Here is a 21,330-nt window from a genome sequence, read left to right as displayed (position 1 = left end):
GATCATGCTCCTTTAGCAGCAAGGCCATCTCCAGGCTTAATATTAAAATAATGCACAAAGAAGAAAAGAAAAAAAAATAGTCCTTCTCTTGCTATGCCCCTGTCTATTGGACCATCAACCTGGCGCCAATCCAGATTGTGCCAATTCTCTTGCAGTTAAGGAAATAAGTCAATACTTTCTTCTTCTTCAGCCAATCTCAGAGTGGCACCTAGACTACTTGTGTTCCCGCATCACATCCCACCCTCATGACCGAAACATCCCATGCCACATATTGTAACCCTGACCTCAATGACATGGCAAGGGACTCTGTTGCTTCCTAACTACATTTAAACTATAAAAAACCCACATCAAATAACATTGGATGGTAGTAAGACTGGAAGCCAATGTTCAGAATGTTGGCTCTTCCTTGGTCACAAGCGAGGCAAGATGGTAACACATTTCTCTCATTTCAGTTTTATCCAGTCACTCATGTCGGGGCACTCACCCCAACTTTGGGAGCACTAAAAACACTGTGCCATTAAACTCCGGTGCAGATTTGTGTGTCAATCTACACTTAGCATCTTTTTGTCTACAGGCACTCTATGTCTCTGCAGACTATCAGTTTCACCCAGCTTACAGTATATAATATGGGAATGTCTTAAACACATGTGTTAGATAAGACGATCAACTTATGCTTCAAAAAACCTATTTAACCCGACTGCTGCTTTACACAAAGACCACTGCAAGGTTACTCTACCTATTGGGCTTGCTCGTAAATAAAACACATCTTGGCTTGTAATTAAGATATGAAACAAGAATAATAATGCAAAAAGCACGTTTCTCACACTTTAGAAAAATCTGCTTTATTTCATCACTGAAGTAACATTTAGCTTATTTAACAAAAGTAAATCATCAAAACTGCATGTTTTTAAAAGGCAGCATAAATGAGGCACTAACTGGTAACCTCGAGGAGTGTAAACATTTCAGATGTCAAGTTGAAAACAAGTAATAACGGAGTTGGCAGTCGCTCCCGATCAGTAACACCCACCAATTATGACCCTTAATTGAAGAAACTACACAGTTTGAAATTATTCAATGTGGAGCAGAGGAGGTATTTGTAATTAAAGAGTGGAAGATATACGGAGATGAAAGCTTAAAGAAAATCGAAGAAACAGTGGATATTTTGTGGAAGAGCACAATACTTGGTTCAAGACTTGAGGGCAAAGTTTCAGTTTCACTATGCTCACTTACAGTTGTTGAACTATCAGAGCAAGCTGGCAAAACAGGAAATGAATCTCCACTGACGCTTTGGGCATCACTGTACAAGGTAAACAGCCGAACCTTAACCTTGTTGGTCAACGCTCTACCTACATAGTGCATATCCTATGAAGTAGGCAGGCTTTATTGGCAATTCAGGCAGAGCCAGAGAAAAAGATCTGAGATTGCAGGCCATTTGGGATCCCCCATTCACAGCCTAATGTTTCCTCCTCACCCCTTTTTTTTTTTAATTCTCATTACACAACTACTTCTAACTTAGTGAGCAACACAGAATCGGTGTCTATTGCACCTATTGCATTTTAATGTATAGTACTGTGTAATACACCTCTGGAAGTAACATGATACACGGTTTACTGAAATGTAGTGTCAGCCAAATGTTTATTTGCCTATACAAAGGACATGATGTACACATTATTGAAGAGCAATTATTTAAATCTGCAATGACTTGTCATGGAACGTTTAAAAGGCAAGATACAATTCCACCAATTTCCTTATCGGTTTACTTCAGAAACACTCGAGCACTTTGCGACAAGTGGCAGTAGATCTTTGATAAATTGGCACCTCTGGATCTTACCTTGGTTTAATACATAGTGAAATGTCGATGTGGTTATTTTCTACACAGTGGAACCTCCCTGTGGACAATAGTAGCATGTTCACGCTTACTCTCTGCCAACAAGGCCTACAGATGTAGGTATTGAGACAGCAATTAATGTTATATTTTGTCCTTTTCACTTTACCTTTTAAAATAAAACCAGAGAATAACATTTTTCATTCATGCTGAACCTACAAAAGCAAATATGTTGTCAAAAGGCAGTCATATTTACTCCCAAACATTACGTGAAAGGGTTTTTGAGGACGTCGACAATATAATACTAGGAGGACGAGACATTATGCATCTTTGCATAAAATGCAACAGGTGAACCAAAGGGATAGCGACAAGTGAGGTGAGCAGCCATTTAAGTACTCCAGAAAAAGGCAAGATGTGAGAAGTAACAAATTCAACCTAAATGAGGAAAACTGCAAACAGTTAACATATTGCAATAGATCAGAGCAGGCACACTATCAATGCATACAGCCGAGATCCAAATCTGTGTACAGGATGTAGAACAATCAAAGCATTTGATGCTCCGGTATTCATAAAACTCTAAAAATTAGGTGAGAATCAAAATTTCCCAACACAGAAAAGCCTTTTATGCCAAGAAGATGGAGAAAATAGAGCCATTGCCATCTACAGAGTTGAAGATCAATAAAATACGTGTTCATATTCAAACAGACAAAACAAGTAGCAGGAGCCCCAAATAGAGCTGGCACAAGTGAGATTGTGTGCTAGTTGTGAACTGTAAAGATTTGGAGCACTGTGCCAACGGAAAATGAACATTTAAATAAGCTATTGTCACATAGGCTATTATACTGATCTTAAACCTTTTTTTCTCTCTGATCCCAACGAGCTGCAAGTCCTAATTACTTTACCAAAACGTACAGCCAATCATATTTGTTGAACAACTCAAAACAGCTTTTAATGCTTACAGAAAAATAGATGGAGCATTGGAACAGGGTGAAGATGCATATACTCTTGCAAGCAAGTAAACTGAAGCATAATTAAAACACTTGGAAAAAACACACAGTGCCCCCTTTCCATCGTACCTACCCCACACTTATCCATAAACCAATTAAATTTATACAAACAACAAAGTATGTGGAAACCGCAATAGTATGAACAATTACAATATCGATGTGAAACCAGAGACTTCCAAATAGTTGTGGATTTGTTCTGATTTTGATGCGTTTACAGCCCATAAATTAGTTGTTATACAGCAAAGTGTCCCCTTCAACTCCATGGTATGAGCACCTTGGTGTGTCTCCGGCTACCCAACACTCATTTTCAGAGGTTCGCATCTGGGGTTTAAACGCAGAGCTTAGTGGCAAGGGTCATGATGATTTTCAGAATTGGCATGAAGCTGGAGATCTCGCTGAAGTTGCTGTTGCTGACAACTTGGGTATGCACAATTAGCCCTTGTTGATAGTTTCGATCTTCAATGCAGCGGGCGATTTCATGGAGCCCAGAGAGGATATAAGGGGAGAGCTGCACATGGGAAGTGAACAGGTCATACACGTTAAACCAGATTGCAAGGCAGGAAAGAAAAGAAAATCTTTACAGGAATTGAACATACTTTATTTCAGCCAGGGAGACAGCAAAATATATGAATGTTTATTACCTCCCATCCAACTCTCACCACAGTCCTTACTAAATGAAGGCTCTGCCCCTCAACTTCTCCCTTTTTTTTTATACTTGCATATAAGCTCCTCCCTCCCTAACCTCAGTCTGTTTTTTTTCTGCTTACCTGAACAGAGGCTGCTGGGCTGTTGCCTGAGGCAGGAGGCTCCGAGTGCCGGTGTAGTGCCATTGCAGAGGCTGGTGAGTGGGGATGGTGAGCAAGGGATCTCTGGTGTTCTGTGGGACTCCTATGGAGTGCCGAAAGTGTACAGAAAAGAGGCAGCATCTTGAGCCTTCCTTTGGGTAACGCCACAAAGACAGGCCCTCCAAACGGCATTTGTCAGAGGAGGAGGTGGTGGTGGTATACCTGGTCCAGAAGTCGGTGGCACAGGGCATGCATTCATACCTGCCAGTTGCCCAGAGCCCCTTGCCTGCTCCAAATGTCTCCAAATGTCTCACAATCTGCCCAGGACACTTCTTACGACCCTCAGGCCTTTGAGGCTCTGGATGGGAACCTCACTGCAGATGTCCAAGATGACAGGCATAGGCCGCTTAATGAGGCAGAGGCAATGTTTTCTGGTAAATATGTTAAATATGTTAAACGTGACGACTTGAAACTAATCTTGGACCAAATCAGGGCAAACCTGAAATTCCCGGCCCCAACTGTTGCTATGGAGAGGAACTCGTTTAAACAGTTCAAAGTGACTCCCAGTATGGCTTTTCTCCTTTATGAGGTGTGATCAATTACAGGATTCTAACACGTCTCCCCAGGGAGAGTCTTTACCTGTTAGGCTAGGGAGGTGAGCCCACTACGCAATACCCTCCCTACGGGTAGAGGCAAGCAGGACCTCACCGGTAGAGATTCTGCCCTTGGGGACAACAACTGCAGTTCTTGGGAAGAACTCCCCAAGCCACATCCCCCTCCTCCCCACTCTAAGACATACTATAAAGGACATGAGGAAAAACCATTTAGACTTTGTTATTGTCAACCGAGTACTGTATTGCTACCCCTGAATGGAAACTTGAAATGTACTGAGACAAAGAAAAACAGCGGAAACATAATGATTATGAATAAGATGGAAAAGAAGGACTTTGCGGAGACCTGCAGAGAGCTGCGGAGAGAGGAGAATGCCCATGAGTTTCAAACAGACTCTCAAAGACGCACAGAAGGAAGCTTGGGTGCGCAGCATCTTAGACGGAGCAAAAGGCCAGACACAGCTGTGTACGCCTGGAGTCAAAAAGAGAATGAGAAACTTACTACCGTGAGGGACCTAAGTCGTCCCTGCCCGGAAAGAGGAACACACAGTGGCATGACTACGAACAAGACGTGGGGCACTAGGGAGCCCATGAACAACGCTGACACTGTTTTGACGAAGGACTATTTATTTTATTTTATTTTTTAAATTTATATAGCGCACAGGAAGCCCAGGGGCATTGTGGCACTGTTACTTGCAGCAAACTTAGTTACAATATGCATAAGTTACAACATTTGAGCGCAGAGATGTAGTACATGTTATACATAAGACGAACATAGTCAACATATCCATTGACGTCATGACAGGGTGTGGTGATCAGGCGAATAAGGTGGTTTTCAAAGTTTTGCGGAAGGCGGTAAGAGAGGGTTCAGCTCGCAGGGCAGTGGGGAGGGCATTCCATCGCAGGGCAGCTAGGTAGGAGAAGCTGGCACCACCTGCTCTTGCTCTTTTTACCATGGGTACGGCGAGAAGGTTGGCATAGGGGGTCCTAGTTGGTCTTGAGGATGAGGTAAGGTGGGTCCTTTGTGATAGGTAAGCTAGTGTGGCGAGGTGAATGCATTTGTGGGTGAGGGTCAGGGCTTTGAAGATAATCCTCTGTTTTGATGGGAGCCAGCGGGAGGCTCTTCTGGCAGTGATGAATTAGCTGATATAACGAGGGAAACGGGAGAGAGCCTTGGGAGAAACCACAGAGAGCCCAGAGAGCTGACCTGACATTTGATCCAGAGGTTCCCCCATGAGCATACAACCCAGTAACGTTATCCCTGATGAACACAGGTAACTGGGAAAGCGGGAGACCCAGAAGAGGGACCGTGAATAATAAGAATTGGAACATTCTTACTTTTCCCAGTACCAATCAGATATCAAGAGTGTCTGAGAAGAAATAGTATCATAACTGGGACACTCAAACCCAGCCCAATAAAGAACAAGTATCAAGAATAAGTGAAGAGAGGGGAAATCATTATTTTCATGCTCATACTCGTCTCAGTGGAAATCAAGTATCAAGAAAAAGTGAAGAGACTGGAAATCATAATTTTTAGCATTCATACACGTCCCATGAACTAAGAAAAGTAATACTTTGAATAAAATGAATCCATTGAAACCGAGTAGTAAGAAAAGTAGATTTACAATTGGTTATTTATAACACGCTTAATACCGAAGAGTTTTCTAAGCGCAGACCTGGGAATCGAACCTGCGTAACTCTGTGTCGTCTTGCTTCAAAGACGAGCGCGTTGCCACTGAACTATACTACCCATGCCAATTCAGAGAACCAACGTACACAACAAGACAAATGTAAAAAGAAGAAAAGGAACCACCCAAGAGAAATGACAAGTGAAGCATACAAAAATCCAGTATGGAACCCGATAAGATTAGTTACTAAGAACTACTTAAAGATTCAATACTGATCTGAACATGATGAAGAACCAATTCACAGCAGAATGGAATCATTCTCCCATGCTTTATGTAATTATATGTAGTGATAGGTTCAGCATAGGATAGTCTTTGGACAGTGGACAGATCCTACATTTGGATCATCACAGATGACTGACAAGCACATTCATTTTCTTTCTTCTCATGTTTCTTTTCTTTTTTCTCTTAAGTGCTTAAAGTTTCTTTGTTTAAACTAATGCACAATAAATACAAATAAAAATAAATAGTTTGGTTAAGTAGGGAACACCCTTAGTAGAGGGAAAGTTAGGATTTATTTCATTTAATAAAGCAATTGAATAGGACAGACCAGAGTCTGTGTCCATCTTCTAACCTGCCACAGAGGACATTCAAAATCTATTATTTTGCGAGTGGAAGTATACAGAGAAACCGCCCTTCCTCGCTATCTGTACAAATGATACCCTTTGGATGGAGGGATCTGACGACAAGTACTTGGATAATGTGAAAGTCAATCCCAGTTGGGGGACCTCATTGGGCAAAATAATGTCTCCCCTGATGAGCCTCTGCTAGTGGATCCAGTGGACAAGAAGATGAAAATGGCCTGAAGTGTACATATTCTGCAGTGAATTTGATTGCCGGGCGGATACATATTCAGCATATAGCGCCCAGTCCCTGATGCTGGATTTTCAAAATCTTCAGGTGGCCTATAAAGAGGGTCCATACATCTCTGACTGCTGATGATTGATAAGCAGGTCCAGTATTTGGCAGACATTAATTATGACGTGCTAAGGGCATCGGCAGGTGGTTCCAATATTGCGGCCAAACACCTTTGGCTTTGATCCTGGAAAAGGGAGCCAACCAGGAAGGGGGACCCTTACCAGGGTACCCTGTTTAGGTCCCTGTCTCTTTCGCCCTCAGTTAGATTTGTTGCTTGAGAAATCCTTTAATGACTATAAAAGCATGCCTTCTTGTATCAGGGTCGCCTTAGGTCGGTGGGGCATGGACCAGTGGGCAGCAGTATGTCAGTCCCGGCCCCAACAAATGGCTTCTCCTTTCAAGGCAGTGGGCGCAGCCCATCAGTGAGGCGTCAGCTTCATCCTGGCTTAACCCTTCACTCGCTGGCGAATAATCTTGTGGCAACAAATGCCCTAACTATCATGGTCGATCTGAGCCGGTGGGCAGCCTGGCAGGATGTGCAGGTCAGCTAGACATTGTGCATGCAGGGTAAACAATCAACTTTACAACGCTTCCTCCAGATACTGGGTTCTGGATTACCCCAGTGCCCAGGGACATATTGAAGAGGGAGGCTCTCTTGTAGGGCATCCAGTGATTGCTGCTAAAACAGGACACCTGTGTGATCCCAGGTTGGAAGAACTCCATGGGTTTTTCTCCAAATTTATCCTGGTGAAAAAAACCTACAGGGGAATTTTGACTTGTCATTGACCACAAAGGCCTCAACAAATGTATTCGACAGCGCGGTTCAAGATGGAGATGGCTCCATCATGTAGTTTCCCTAAAAGAACCTCACGATTGGCTCACGTCCATAGATGAGGAGGGCACATATCTCCATACAGACTATAAAGCAGGGTCTGTTTTAAATTTATTTTAAACTGTTTCTAAAATGTTCAATTTAGTTTTAACTTTCCACACGCACGTAGGACTTTTTATTCTTTTTAAGTACATTGACCAGGAGGCTTTGCTTCTCAAGGAGGGTACTAATTAGTCTGCAAGGCATGTCAGTGCCGGCCGGTCAGTTAGTCTTTGCTGGTCATTGCCTGGAGTAAGGCCATGTACGTTGCTGTGCTGTCCCTCTTTTAGTGCTTTAAATTGTATACTTAAAGGAAAATGGTTAATCAGGCTTCTCTCCAGTGTGCTCGGCGCAAATCCATTTTGGCCAAATATTTAGAAATGCCCCTGCAGCCTTTGTATGACATACACACTGTATTGGTTAACGAGAAAGATTGTTTTGTTGTTAATACTGCCGTTAGTGATTAATTTCAGACCAGCGATGCTTCTAGGATATCATGACAGGGACAAAAGAAACTGAGGACGAGGGGAGTGACAGCTCTGCCTTCGTAGTTAAAGAAATAATGCAGGCTTGTTTGCTGAGGCCTATATGTCAGCCAGTAATGTTGTGCTGGCTCATTCACCCAATAACTTTGTGAGCAAGGAACAGTTGCCCAGCACAGCTCTGCCCGTTATAAACTCTGATTCCTGCCTTTTTAATATAATCAATCAGCATTTTACAAATGATTGTCTGCAGACTGCCTCCCGCCCAAATGTTGTAATGCAGAAACGTTATTGTGTTTACCTTAACACTTGCTCCCTGCCCAGACACATAGTGGAAGTGTCGGATCTTATTACACATAAAAACCTGAATATTGTCTTCTTAACTAAAACATGGATAATTATCATCAGGCCCAGACCTAACTGGCTGTCTTAACGAGATATCACTTTTTACATAAAAACAGGCAAAGTGGCACTGGGGGTTGGGCGGCCATCATTTTCCGTGCTACGTAAAACATCAGCCAAGGATACTTTGAGCAGATGGAGGGGATGGAAGCACTGATGGTTAAACTGCAGATCAACCACTGCACCACATACAGTTTTATTTTACTTTATGGACCCCCTCATAATCTCCCCCTTTTTGAAGTACAATTCTCTTCAATGATTTATTCTTTGTTGAAACTATAGTCTAAACTCATTATTCTCAGAGACTAGAATCTCTGGTTTAATGATCAACAAGACAGTCTAGCCTTAGCTATGAATAAAATACTGAAGAGTCTAGGCCTGGTGCAAATTGTTCTACAGCTAGGCATAAAGATGACCATATTCTCGACTGGCTTTGCACCACTGGCATCTCGGTTGAGCAGCTTGTGGTCCTGGCTTGTCTTTGGTCAGACCACTTCCTTATATATTTTGCGCTTCCCGTTCCTGACCTTCAACCACAAGTCTATCCCTGTAGCATATCAGTTGTTAAACGTAGTTTGCATAAAATTACATTTGTAATGGTTGTGCCTTTGATTGAACCACTGAATAAGTTACCATTCTTTGCTATGCCTGATGAAGTTGAAACCTGTTACTTCCAGTGTTTAACATCAGCCCTAGAAGGTATAGGCCAGGACTTGTAAATCCATCTGTGGAAAGGTGAATGGCCAGTCGCGGTATACACAGGACCTATGAATTCTTAGATACAAAATGAACAAAGCCTATAGATCCTGGCAGACCTCTTGCATTGGATAAAGATAGTTATGCCTCTGCTACTGGCCAGTACAGTAAAGCCATTGTGCAGGCAGAAAAGACATATGTTGATGGCCCTATTTGTAATGCCTCCTCAAATACTAGTGAGTTGTTTAAAATCTTTAAAGAGCTAGAAAAGGCCAATCTTACCTCAGGGGATCATGTGGTGAAGGATAAAGACTAGTGTATTAAGATCTAGCAGATTCTGTTTGAAAAGGTAGCTAACTTGAACACGGTTGCTGCTAAGAGGGCAACTGTTACGGCACTTGTGAATATGTGTTCCCCTTCTATTACCTCTACTCCTCCTTTTGAATTTAGAAAAGTGACCAAATCTGATGTTTTAAAATTACTTGAGAATCTTAAACCCCTTAGTTGTCCATGGGATCCTTGTCCATCAAAAGTCATTAAAAACGTGTGCCTGAAGCCTTGAGTTGGCAATCTCTGAATTTGTTAATTCTTCTTTCCAGGCTGCACACATATCAAGTTCTGTTAAGCAAGCATGAATCACCCTGCTGCTAAGAAAACCTTCCTTGGAACCCAATGTTGCGACAATTATCGTACCATTACACATGTACCTTTTATTTTACAAATGTTAGACCGGGACGCGTATTTGCAAATTCAGGCTCATTTGAAGCCCTACAGCTTATTGGGCCCAAAACAGTCCGGCTTTCGAGGCATTCACAGTACAAAATCATCTGTTCTTCACCTTAAAGCCAACCCGTCAACAAATATTAATCAAAGATATGTCTCACTGCCTTTATTGTTAGAACTTTCGGCAGCTTCAGATTTGGTGGATTTTAACATTTTATTTAACACAGTTAAATCTGAATATTTTTATCCAGATCAGCAGCGGATTGGATGTTGTCTTTATTATTAGATAGAGAGGGAATAACTTTTAGTGACAAAGCGACTACTGATCCAGTTGAACTTCAGTGTGGAGTACCTGAGGGCTCTTGCCTCTCCCCCACACGTTTTAATATCTTTATAAAACCACTTTTTAATATGCTTGATCAAGAAGATGTTCCCTACACAAATCACGCTGACACACAAATCTTGTTTAAGTTGTCAGGCAATGTTGAAGATGCTGCTGATCTCATTCAGCGATGGATGGCGCATAATGGTTTTGCTCTCACTGAGACTAAAACAGAACTACTCTTAGTTGGGACACAACACAGATTGGACAAACTTCCGGAGTCTTACAGGACATTCTTCATAGCAGGCTGCCCAATCAATGTGCTTGCCATGGTTAAAACCCTTCAGGTTTATCTTGAGTCAACTTTAAAAGATCATGTCAATTTTGTTACATCCTCTTGGGCCTATTGTTTGAGATTGTTGGGCCGGATTCAGCCCTTCATTTCTCAGAATAATTGTGCCACTCTTGCTTGTGCAATTGTTGGAGACAGGATAGATTACTGCAGGAGGCTTCTGGTTGGTACCTCAGAGCAATCTTACGAAGCACCATGTAATCCAAAACAATGCAGTAAGATTGGTGGCTTGCTTAAATTATAGAGAACATGTCACTGATGCTAGAAGATCGTTGCACTGGCTTCCAGTTAGGGAACGGATCAAGTTCAGACTGCTTACCATCACACAAAAATGTCTGTTTGCTAGCAGTTCAGCTTATTTTAAGCAGAGATTGAGCTTCAAACAAAATGGTTGTATGCTCACATTAAGTTACAGCAATAAGTTATCTGTACCAAGGTATAAATTGGAAAGAGCAGGCAAACGCTCCTTTAATTTTCTGGCCCCAGATCTCTTGAATGGACTGCGTGTCTATTTAAGCTCTGAGGTGTCTCTGGATCATTTAAAGAACATTTTCAAAACGTTTTACTTTACTTAAACTGCAGTTTTAAACCTGTTTTTACTTGTTCTGTGTCTATATATTTGCTATTTTTAGCTTTGACTTGATTAATTGTTTTTATATTTAGTGCTTTTACTCCTGCTGCTGTCTTTTATCCTCTGTAATTTGTGTGTTGTTTACATGTGTTGATTTTAATTTGTTTCATTGGTTTTACTGGGGTTTTTAGGAGCCCATGTTGCTTTTCTTGTATTTTAGGCTTTCAAGGGTTTTTCTTTGTTCTTTGTTTGTTTACAGTGCCCATTTGCCTCAGGGCCTAAAGCACCTTATAAATGTTTAAATAAATAAATGTTCCGATTTTCTAGCCTCATCATCGGTTCTTTCTTGTCAGGGTGCAAGGGTCACCTATCAGTTTGTAATCCACCCATTCGGACTGTTCACCACCTTGCGAGCCGTCACCAAGACCTGGGTTCCGGTGATAGGGGTTCTCCACAAGATGTCTGTGAGGGTGCACCCATATTTGGACGATTTCTTGAATCAGGCCAGATGCGAGGCAGAAGCCATGGCTGACACTGGGATTGTGTGTACCGTCCTTTTCAGCACGGTTTCCAGATAAATGCCAAAAGGTCCAACCCTAGTGTCTACACAGGACCTGGTCTTTATTAGGATTCACTGCAAGAAGACTGCCAATCTGGAGTGTCTCCCTGTCCTGAGAATGCTCTCCCCCAGTTTCATTTGCGGAATCTGCTCAGCTACAACCAGGTATCTGCAAGTCCTTGGCTCCGATCACAGGGCGATATGGCGGCTACGACCTGTACATTTCCATGGGCCAGGATACATATACAGCCTCCGATGACTCACCCGACTGCCTTCTGGTCACTAGGAATTAAGAACAACTGTCTCTCACTACCCCACAGGTTTGCTCCAGTTGCAGCAGTGGCTGGTGGATCAGAACCTCCTGAAAGGTGTACAATTGGAACCTCCAACACCAATGGTAGTCATGACGGGCGTCAGTCTTGGAGTTGGGGGGTCAACCATTCAGCACAGGTGTGCGCAAGGGAGTTGGGCCCCCATTCAAGTTTGCCAATCATCCCACTGGAGAGAGTTACAAGCGGTTCGACAAGCACTTCAGTCCTTCTGGCCATAGATCAGTGGGTGGCATGTCTTAGTTCGGATGGACAATCTGGTGATGAGAGCCTAGCTGAAAAACAAAGGGGTTCTCATCCAATGGACAAGTTGACTGCGGTACTGGGTCTCAGGGTGGAGACACATCTTAAGTCACTGCAGGCAGCTCTTCCTGGCAAGGACAATGCTGTGGCCAACAGCTTGAGCTGCAAGTTCCCATCCTCTGTGCACTATCAACTACACCAACAACTGTTTCAGTTGGTGATCCAGAATGGGGAATCCTTTGGTTGGACCGGTTTGCGATGAGGGACAAAGGGCAGGTCCGTTTCTACGGGGCACTCTCGTCAGGTCCAGGTGTTTAGGTCCAGGGCGCACTGTCGGAGCAGTGGCCGGTGGACCTTCTGTGCACCTTTCCCATTTTCCCTTGCTGGTGCAATTTCTGCAGAACATTCAGAGGGACAAGGCAGAGGGGTTGCTAGTGGTGCCCGCTTGGTCATGCAGGGCATGGTTTCCCCTACTACATCTCCTGGCAGTGGAGTACCAATTGGTATTTCCGGTGGATCCATCTCCACTTCTCAGTCCACCTCTGTCCTGGGACACGTTTAAGCTGCTGCATCTAGAGGCATGAAATTGAGCGCTAGGGACTCCAGCGCTTAGGGGTGTATCATGCAGCAGCAACAGCACTCCAAGAGTCCTGGCAACCGGCAAGGCTGTCCGCTAGTCAACGCTCGGTGTGGTGCTTGGTTGGTTAAAGGCTTGGATCCTGTCTTGGTGGACTAGAGGATCATTTTGGATTTCTTGAAAGGAGGTTTTGACTATGTTAACGTCGCAATGGACGGTGGTTTCTGGCTTTTTCGTGGCACATCAACTGACCTGGGTTCAGCTCAACCTTATGTTAACAGAATGCTCAGGAACTTCCACCTGAAGAGACTGAGGAAGCGCCATGGGACTTGCCTCTGGTGCTTCGTCAGCTGCAGAGAGTCCTGTTCAAACCCCTCCAGGAAGTGCCTGTTAGGTTCCTGACGTGAAAGGTGATGTTTTTAATGGCCATCGATACGGCACAATGATTAGGCAAACTAGGTGACTGTTGGTCACTGGCCCTCTATTTACAGTTCCTTCCGGACAGCATGCTGTTGCACCGCGACCCCACTTTGTTCCAAAGATTCCTTCGTCATTCCACCGGAATCATGAGGTCATGTTGCCAACATTTTTTTTAGCAACCTCTCCATTCCAGAAGAAGGGTCCTTACATACGCTGGATGCCAAACGAGTCATGTCTATTTAAGTTTAACTGACTTCCCCATTTCGGGAATCCCCTGTCTCTTGTCGGCTTTCAGAGGATCTGCAAAGGGTAAGAAGCCATTGACTACTACCATCAGTCGCTGGATTAAGGTGACCATCATGGGGGCTAGGCTTATGTCCAAGCTGGGATCCCGCTGCCCGGGGCAGTCCAGGGCAGATCCACAGGGGGGTTTGCAATGCCATGGGCTCATGCCCAAAGAGTAACCATAGAAGACATTTGCAAAGCTGCCACATGGGCATCCCTTACACCTTTGTGGCCCATTGTAGACTCCAGTTGAAGGTTGTTTTTTCCACGGCCTTAGGGACTGTGGTCCTGGCCTTGGGATGTTGAGGTCCTGGAGTTGGTTTCTACTGGTCATTAAAAGTGTGTTTGCAGTTACACTCTCTGGCTGAGCATGGTTCTCCTCTCCCGGATACTGCTGCGTACAGCTTCCTTTGATAAGGACTATGCTGAGAGGAGGATGGGAGGTAATGTTCTACTACGTATGGTAATGTTCATTACTCCTAATTCCCCAAATCACCACAGTCCTTACAACACCCCCCTTCACGTTTTCCGTCCCCACGCTGATATTCTAGGTTTTGCTGCAGGAGTTAGACTGAGGGTAGGGCGCGAGTCGCTTATATAAAAGTATTCCAAAAAAAGGGAGCAGTTGAGGAAACAACTGCACAGGGGAACAGCCTTCATTTAGCAAGGACTCTGGTGAATTAAGGAATTAGGAGTAATGAACATTACAATACGTAATAGAACATTTTGTAAAACATACACGTCCTGAAAATATATGCACAAACAGCAAATTTGGAAAAACAAGCAAAGAAGTAGAAAACTATGTTGTACTTTTTGCCTATTTTGATAAAACACAACTAGTGATGTTAAATTGCCTCTACACCACACAAAAAATGTTTTGTATTAAATTGAGCACACGTCTGTCAAAACAAAGGTCAATTCTCAACACCATTCTCCCCAAAGCTTTTCAAGCAATAGGAGGGTATATTACATACACATTTTAAGTAACCTAGATAAACGATAGCTGGCAAAAAAATTATAAATCAAATTTGAATCATGTGTGTGCTATTTTGCTCTGGTGCTTTGGGACAGTACGGCTGAAAATGATTACATTTTCAATTTTCCTTTCAGTTCTGAAATGTGTTCCTTTTTCTGGTTTTACTTTTCTCAAATTCCTCTTGATTGCTTATGTCATGATCCATCTATCTTTAAGCATTTTAGGGCAAAAGTGAAAAGAGCAAAATTACTCAGAGAACACCAACACCCCACCTCACCTCACTTCTGTCCCCTTTGTAGCATCAGATACTAAATGCAACTTTTTAATATGGAGGGATAGACGGTGGGTCATATGGAGGAAAGAGGACTATGGACTAGAAGTACTTCAGTCACTACTGTGAGTAACTTTTATTAATCCTACATCCCGTCCACATTCCTCCATACTATATGGGTGATTACAACACACAATTTAAGCTGGGAGGAGAATGAAAACTAATGTTATAATGAACTGTTAAGCAAACATATTTTTCAGCACCGCCTGACCAAGTGCTGCATCTGACCTGGCACTTGTATCTAGCCAGTAATGTTCACAGAAGGCAGATGGGAATAACCAGGTTGCTGCTTTGCTGATCATATACCAAGGCACTTGTCTCTGGCACAGCCGTGGCTTTAGCGCTTACCGCATTTGCATGGATTCCCACCGGAGGGGGCTTGTTCTTAAGTTTATAGGCTTCTACAATTGCTGTTACGATCCACCTATCTATGAAGGCTTTGGATGCCTGGGAGCCAGGAGTGGGCCCTCCGAATGTGACTAATAGAGCATCTGATTTCCTAAACCTATTGGTTCTAAGTTAAACTTTAGTGTCCTACATACATCTAGACAATGCAGAACTTTATCTGCCTCTGATGTGGGCTCTGGAAAGAATATGGGGAGAATAATTTCCTGATTGAGATGGAACAAAGAGACCACTTTAGGTAGAAAAGCTGTGTGTGTCCATAGGACCACCCTGTCCCTGTGGAATACTTTGTATGATTCCTTGGTCAAGAGGGCTTGAATTTTATCAATTCGTCAAGCACAGGTTACTGCTACTAGAAGGGCAGTTTTGCAAGTGATCAACCTAATATCAGATGATGAAATTGACTCGAAAGGCTTATGAGGTAGTGCCGCCATAACCATTGCTAACCCTTCCATGTGGCTGTGAAAAACCTTGGCTGAGAAAGGAGTCTCGTCGTCGTCGTCGTCAGTATTCTAATCTGCAGTTGTCCCGGGACCTTGTGCGGCTCAAGGGAGATACCTCGATTTCCTGTGTATGTAGGAGTGGAGCCAGTGTCTGAAGCAAAGGTTCACCTTTAGCGTGCAGGAAAGCAGGAGCAGCCTGTAATGGGAGAATACCGCCTGGCATTCCCCTGGCCCCTAAAAACCAAAAAGGTGGAATAACTAGTTATTTTGATTACATTTTGATTAGTACTCCAGAGAGAGAGATGTGAGCAGAGTGGAAGTCATATCTAGAGAGGAAAGTGACCATGACCCAGTAACATTACTTCTAAAGGGTATTATAGCAATGAGTGAATCAAGAGATGGGGACCACGTTATCCATCACTCAAACAACGAGAGGCGATTGAAATGGGAGGATTGCGACCACGTCAAAACTATTCCGACAGCCTACTTTAAGAGGACCCCAATTTTTGAGAAGATCATGACTGAGCATCCATGGGATCTGCCCTCAATTTGGCCCTTGCAACCTCATTTCAACACTTGAGCCACTATTCACACAACCATCTAAAACTATATGGACTATCCATCTAGCAAGGGATTCTTGGTTTGACAAGGAGTGTAGGATTAAAAAGGATGGTTTAGTGAAGGCCATAAAAGGAGGGACTACAAGAGATAGCGATAGCATTAGAAATCTATTCATAGAGTATAAGAAGCTGATCAAAGTAAAAATAAAACGGGAAAAGCAAAGGAGAAATGGGAATCTCTCACCATGGCCGCTAAAACATTTCTGAAAAATAGTCCATCATGGTAGTAACCCTGAGGAAAATATGTTCCAGAATTCTATCCCCTAGAACATCTGGTTTGATTACTTTAAGTCACTTCACAGTGATGATAGAACTTGCTTTTTAATTTCATCCTATGAGATGGGGGAACTAAAAAGTCAACCACTGTTGAAATTTTCATTGCAAAAAAATCGTAGCTGCGATCCAAGAGTCAGGTGCCGGTAGATTTATACAAAGACGAAATTTTAATTTGAGCATTGCATTTCCTATTGCTATTTAATGCAATTACAGAGCTTGGCAAAATACTGCAGACATAATACATTGCTGAGATTGTACCTATATATAAAGAGGGTGACCGAGTGCTCCCAAGGAACTATCAACCAATTTACTTGATTGATGCTAGTAGAAAGATGTATGGCAAGTTTTTGGTGACAAGGCTTCTTGAGTGGGTAACCCAAACTAATTTAATCAGCCATGTGCTGGCAGGTTTTTTAAGTACGATTGACCAGGATTTTAGACTGACCTTGATCATGAACAAGTACTTACATATCTTTGGGGGAGCACTTTACTTTAATGATTTAAAAGCTGCCTTTGACAGAAATTATGGCAAGCACCCATGAGGAAAGAAATTCCACTGTCATTAGTTAAGGCAATCATTGAGTTGTATGAGAACAGTAAGGCCTCAGTGAGATGGGGACCATGAGGAGAATGTACGGCACCTTTCCCAGTAGAAAAGGGAGTTAGACAAGGTTGTAGTTTAGCCCCTTTTATTATTCAACTGCCTTTTCGATGGGGTGGTGCAGTGGTTACCATCGCTATTTTCGGATGCACTCCATCGGAGGTGATAAGATTTGCCTATTGATGTTTGCTTGTGACATTGTGTTAATGTCCCGTAACCCTTGTGGTTTGACCAAGCCCAAGAATAGCTTTGTTGAATTTTGAAATGACCAGAGCTTAGTGACCAATTCTGCAAAAACCAAGTCATGTGCTGTGCTAAAAAGCATAAACTGTGTGCACCATTACATATACTCATAAAAAAAAAAACAGGATCGAAGAAGACAAATTCTTCGACTACCTGGGGCCCAGGCTTAGACGAAATGGTAAGTGAGACACACATGAAGGGAAAGCTAATTTAGTCCGGAATAAAAAGTGTAAAACTATCTTAGGATTCTCCAAAACATATGGAAATAACATTCTGCTGCCAGCACTCGAGGTTTACAGGGCTCAGACCAGTGCCAAGGCTTGCTACGGTGCAGAACTTTGGGATCACTCAAACACTACATGCCTGATGGCCACAGAAAATAACTTTTTTTTAAAATCATTTATTTTTACCCACAAGAACCTGTGAAGGCATCATGGTATGATATGATATGGCATTTATAACGGCCTACTCACAAGTGTTTCAAGGCGCGACATGAAGTACAACACAGACAAGAGATATCAAGTTGAACCAAAGAATATTTATTTACTGAAATATCAGGATGGTTGAAGGCCTAACTTGCCCTATGCTAAGGTGGGATTTCCCTACCTAACTAAAATTAAGGAAAGTCTGAGTCAAAGAGTTCAAGTTAAGTCTGTGTGTCCAAAACCTATCCTTGCCCTCACAACTATAATAAACAAATGTGTACGGATGTAATAATCAAAAGAACAGTGTTCAACAAAACTTCTGAGCTTCTTCCAGCTCACAGCTTTTCTTTCATCTCCCTTCCCCTAGTATAAAAACAGTTCCACCAAAAAGTCTTAGAGTTATTCTTTGTTTCAAGTTCAAGATGATATAGTCTGGAAACAATCCTCAGGGTTCCCTTCCCCAAGTTCAAAAGCATCAACTTTCAAAGCACAAAAGAAAGAGTTATGAAGTTTCAGGATTCACTTTTCCAGGCCTTATTTTTCACCATAGTTCACAGCTCAAAAGAAAGGACAAAAGAAGTCTCAGGGTTCCCTTCCCCAATACTTGTATTCCATCACAGTTCAAAATGCACACAGAAAAGGGGCATTGCCGTTCAATTTTATCGACTCTTTGGCCCATGCAGGTTTACTTCCTTTCTTCAGATCATAAAGTTATTTCCAGAATTTCATATGGTTAATGGAACCAACATTCAGTGATGTATTTAACCTGGAAAGTTCAGTAACATCCAAAATATAGTATGCAGGGATTTTGAGTAATTGCGCTCTTCCATTCACTACTAGAAGTATCATGCAGTATTTTTGGCTTAATTATAAATTTGCATTCAATTTGGTGTTCTTATTTATGTTCTTGGTTTCATTTTGCCCGCTGTGTAATATTTGTGCATTTCACAATTATAAAGCTTGCATTCAATTTGGAGTTCTCTGAACATAGGTTTAGATTATGCTCTTGTTTTCATTCAGCCCGTTATGAAATATTGATGCCTTTCACTTTAAGAGAACTTCCCAACACTCTGAGACTTTCAAGACTGTTCTGCTTTAAGAAACATGACTACTCCGATACAAAGTATTTCTAGTTCTTTGAAGTTCAACAATGGAAAAGTGTCTTTGAGCGGAGACCTTCGAACACGTGCATTGGCACCGCATGTAACCTCTACGCTGCTAGTTACAATGCATTTCAGCACAGATGGAAATGTTCATTCATTCGAGCTTCGCGCACTGGGTTTCTTATATTACAGAAACTCACCAGTCTCTTCAGTTGCTGTTCTCGCAGCACGGAGCACACCATCTGCAGCATCTGCTGCTTGGGGTCCAACTTCTGCCCCTTTGACACTCATGGGCCGGCTTCTTGGCATTGGGAACAAGTCCCTCCCTTGAAAGGGAATGGCGCAGCCTTTCCAACCAGCTCCCTTATTTGCTGACAGTCCGTTTCACAAAGCTCTTGCTCCCACGCTAAGCTGTTGCAGGTCACCTCTCCTGGCCGTCTTGAGCGTTTCGGTGTGCTGTACGCCTCAGACCACTCTACGGTAGTTCCCTCCAGCGACTCGCCTCTCCTCCAGCACGGTTCTCTGCTTCTCATACAGGACTCCCTACTGCTTCTCTCTGTGTTGCTTTTTCCTACTCCTTTTATACACATGTAACCCTCCAAAAGGTTGCAGGTGTGTTCTCTCAATCAGTTTTGCCTGACCATAATTTGGAAGACATGCCTGACCTTCACACCACCTTGCAGGCATCTTCCTCGCCCCAGTACCAAAGTGGTGAAAGTGTGTGGTGTTCATTACTCTCAGTTGCCTCTTCCTCATCTCAGTACTAGAGTGGTGAGAGTGTATGGTGTTCATTAATCTCTGTTGCCTCTTCTTCGTCACAGTACTGTCATGTGTCTCATATGGAGAATTGAGGAGAGCTGTCTTAACATAAACCATAAAGGTCGGTGGAGGGTTAGGTTGGTCGTCATAAGGTAAAGATAGATACCATGTCTTCCCTGAGGTCATCCCAAACCAATCATCAAGGACCCTCCACCCAGGTGTTCCTCCCTCGCTTCTCCACCCCCAGGGTTAGGATCCAAAAGCGATTGCCTTTGCTTTGCCACCTGCGTAGAGGATCCAAGAGGGTTAGGCGTGAGAACACCCTCAGGATTCTCACACACCTCAAACATGACCCTTCTCCTTGAACTTGGATCAATATCCACTGAAGACCATATCACACTCATACCACTTCTCTACTGGGTTCGTGTTTGGTCTAGCCAGTCCCTGGAAAAATAAAAGGAGGCCTTTCTTGACCTGCTAGGATTGTAGGGAGTCAGTTCCATCCCCACGTTCAGATATATTAACTGCATTGCGTACAGTGAGACTGGGTGACCTTCGGTGTTTTCCGACTACTATTGTAAAAGGCTCTAGACCAAACATTATTAATGCATATGAAACACAGGCATCAGCAAGGAAAATTAATATGGTATTGATGTTGGAGCAGTTACATAAAAACAAATCCTTGTGGATGAGGCTTACTAAGGAGAAAGTTTTCACGAGGCCAGTCCAAACCCATTTTGGGGTTAAGCAGGGTTGCAGGGTTGTGTACTGGCCCCGTTACTTTTTAACGCTTACATTTCAGACATAGACATGTTGTGGACAGAAGACATCCTTTTCCCTAGTTAGAATAGGGACAGAAGACATCCCTTTCCCTAGTTTGAATGGGCCATTTGAAGCTCGATTGACTGGCATTTGCAGACAATCTGGTTTTCTTTGATCCCAACACCTGTTGGTCTGCAAAGAAAGCTTGACCCTTTTTGCATCTACGTAGCTAAAAACAACCTATTAGTGAACGGTTTGAAGTCAAAAGGTGGTGATTTTCTCCAACACCTCAGCACCTAAGGCTATCTGTTGGGTTGTTCGAGACCAAAGACTTGAGAAAGACTTATCCACTTGTTACCTAGGATATAATCTAACAAACAGAAGTTCATTGGTGGAAACCGGGGTTGGGTTGAAAGCAAAGATAAAACCATTGGTTTTGCAACTAAAGAGTATCTAGAGCCTCATCTGCAGTTTCTCTCTTTTGCCTTTAATAAAATGTTATCTTGCCAAGGTGGAGCCAATAGTCCTTTATGGATTGTATTGCTTCTGGGTGATGTTCTTGATTCTATACAGGGTATGGCTTGGAAGAAGACTTTGAGCCTGCCGCAGGGGTTAACCAATGCAATTATTCAACATGAGTTGTGTTTGGTTTCTCTAAGGTCGAGGTATTTGTGGAGGCAACTGACTAGCTATGCTAGGATTGTCAGGCCACAATCGCATTCGTTGTATGGAGATTTGGGGACTATTTGTCAACGCGAGACGGTTGCCTCGCTTGTCTTGTAC

At 42.9% G+C, this 21,330-nt stretch overlaps 1 protein-coding gene across 4 annotated transcripts in view; it reads right to left on the bottom strand.

The window, feature by feature from the left end:
* Positions 1-831: 831 nt before the first annotated feature.
* SEC31B (SEC31 homolog B, COPII coat complex component) overlaps positions 832-21,330 on the bottom strand; it is a 2,991,081-nt gene continuing 2,970,582 nt past the window's right edge. For all 4 annotated transcript variants that reach the window (XM_069610491.1, XM_069610490.1, XM_069610492.1 and 1 more), the window contains one exon: positions 832-3,340. In XM_069610491.1, coding sequence (XP_069466592.1) covers positions 3,161-3,340 — 180 coding nt within the window. In that variant the 3' untranslated portion in view covers positions 832-3,160. The remainder of the gene's footprint in view (positions 3,341-21,330) is intronic.

This window comes from Ambystoma mexicanum, chromosome 8, assembly GCF_040938575.1.
Source record: "Ambystoma mexicanum isolate Mex_15411 chromosome 8, UKY_AmexF1_1, whole genome shotgun sequence".
Taxonomy (NCBI): Eukaryota; Metazoa; Chordata; class Amphibia; order Caudata; family Ambystomatidae; genus Ambystoma; species Ambystoma mexicanum.
The sequence above is the reverse complement of the archived record's forward strand: the minus strand, read 5'-3'. Positions and strand labels throughout refer to the sequence as shown.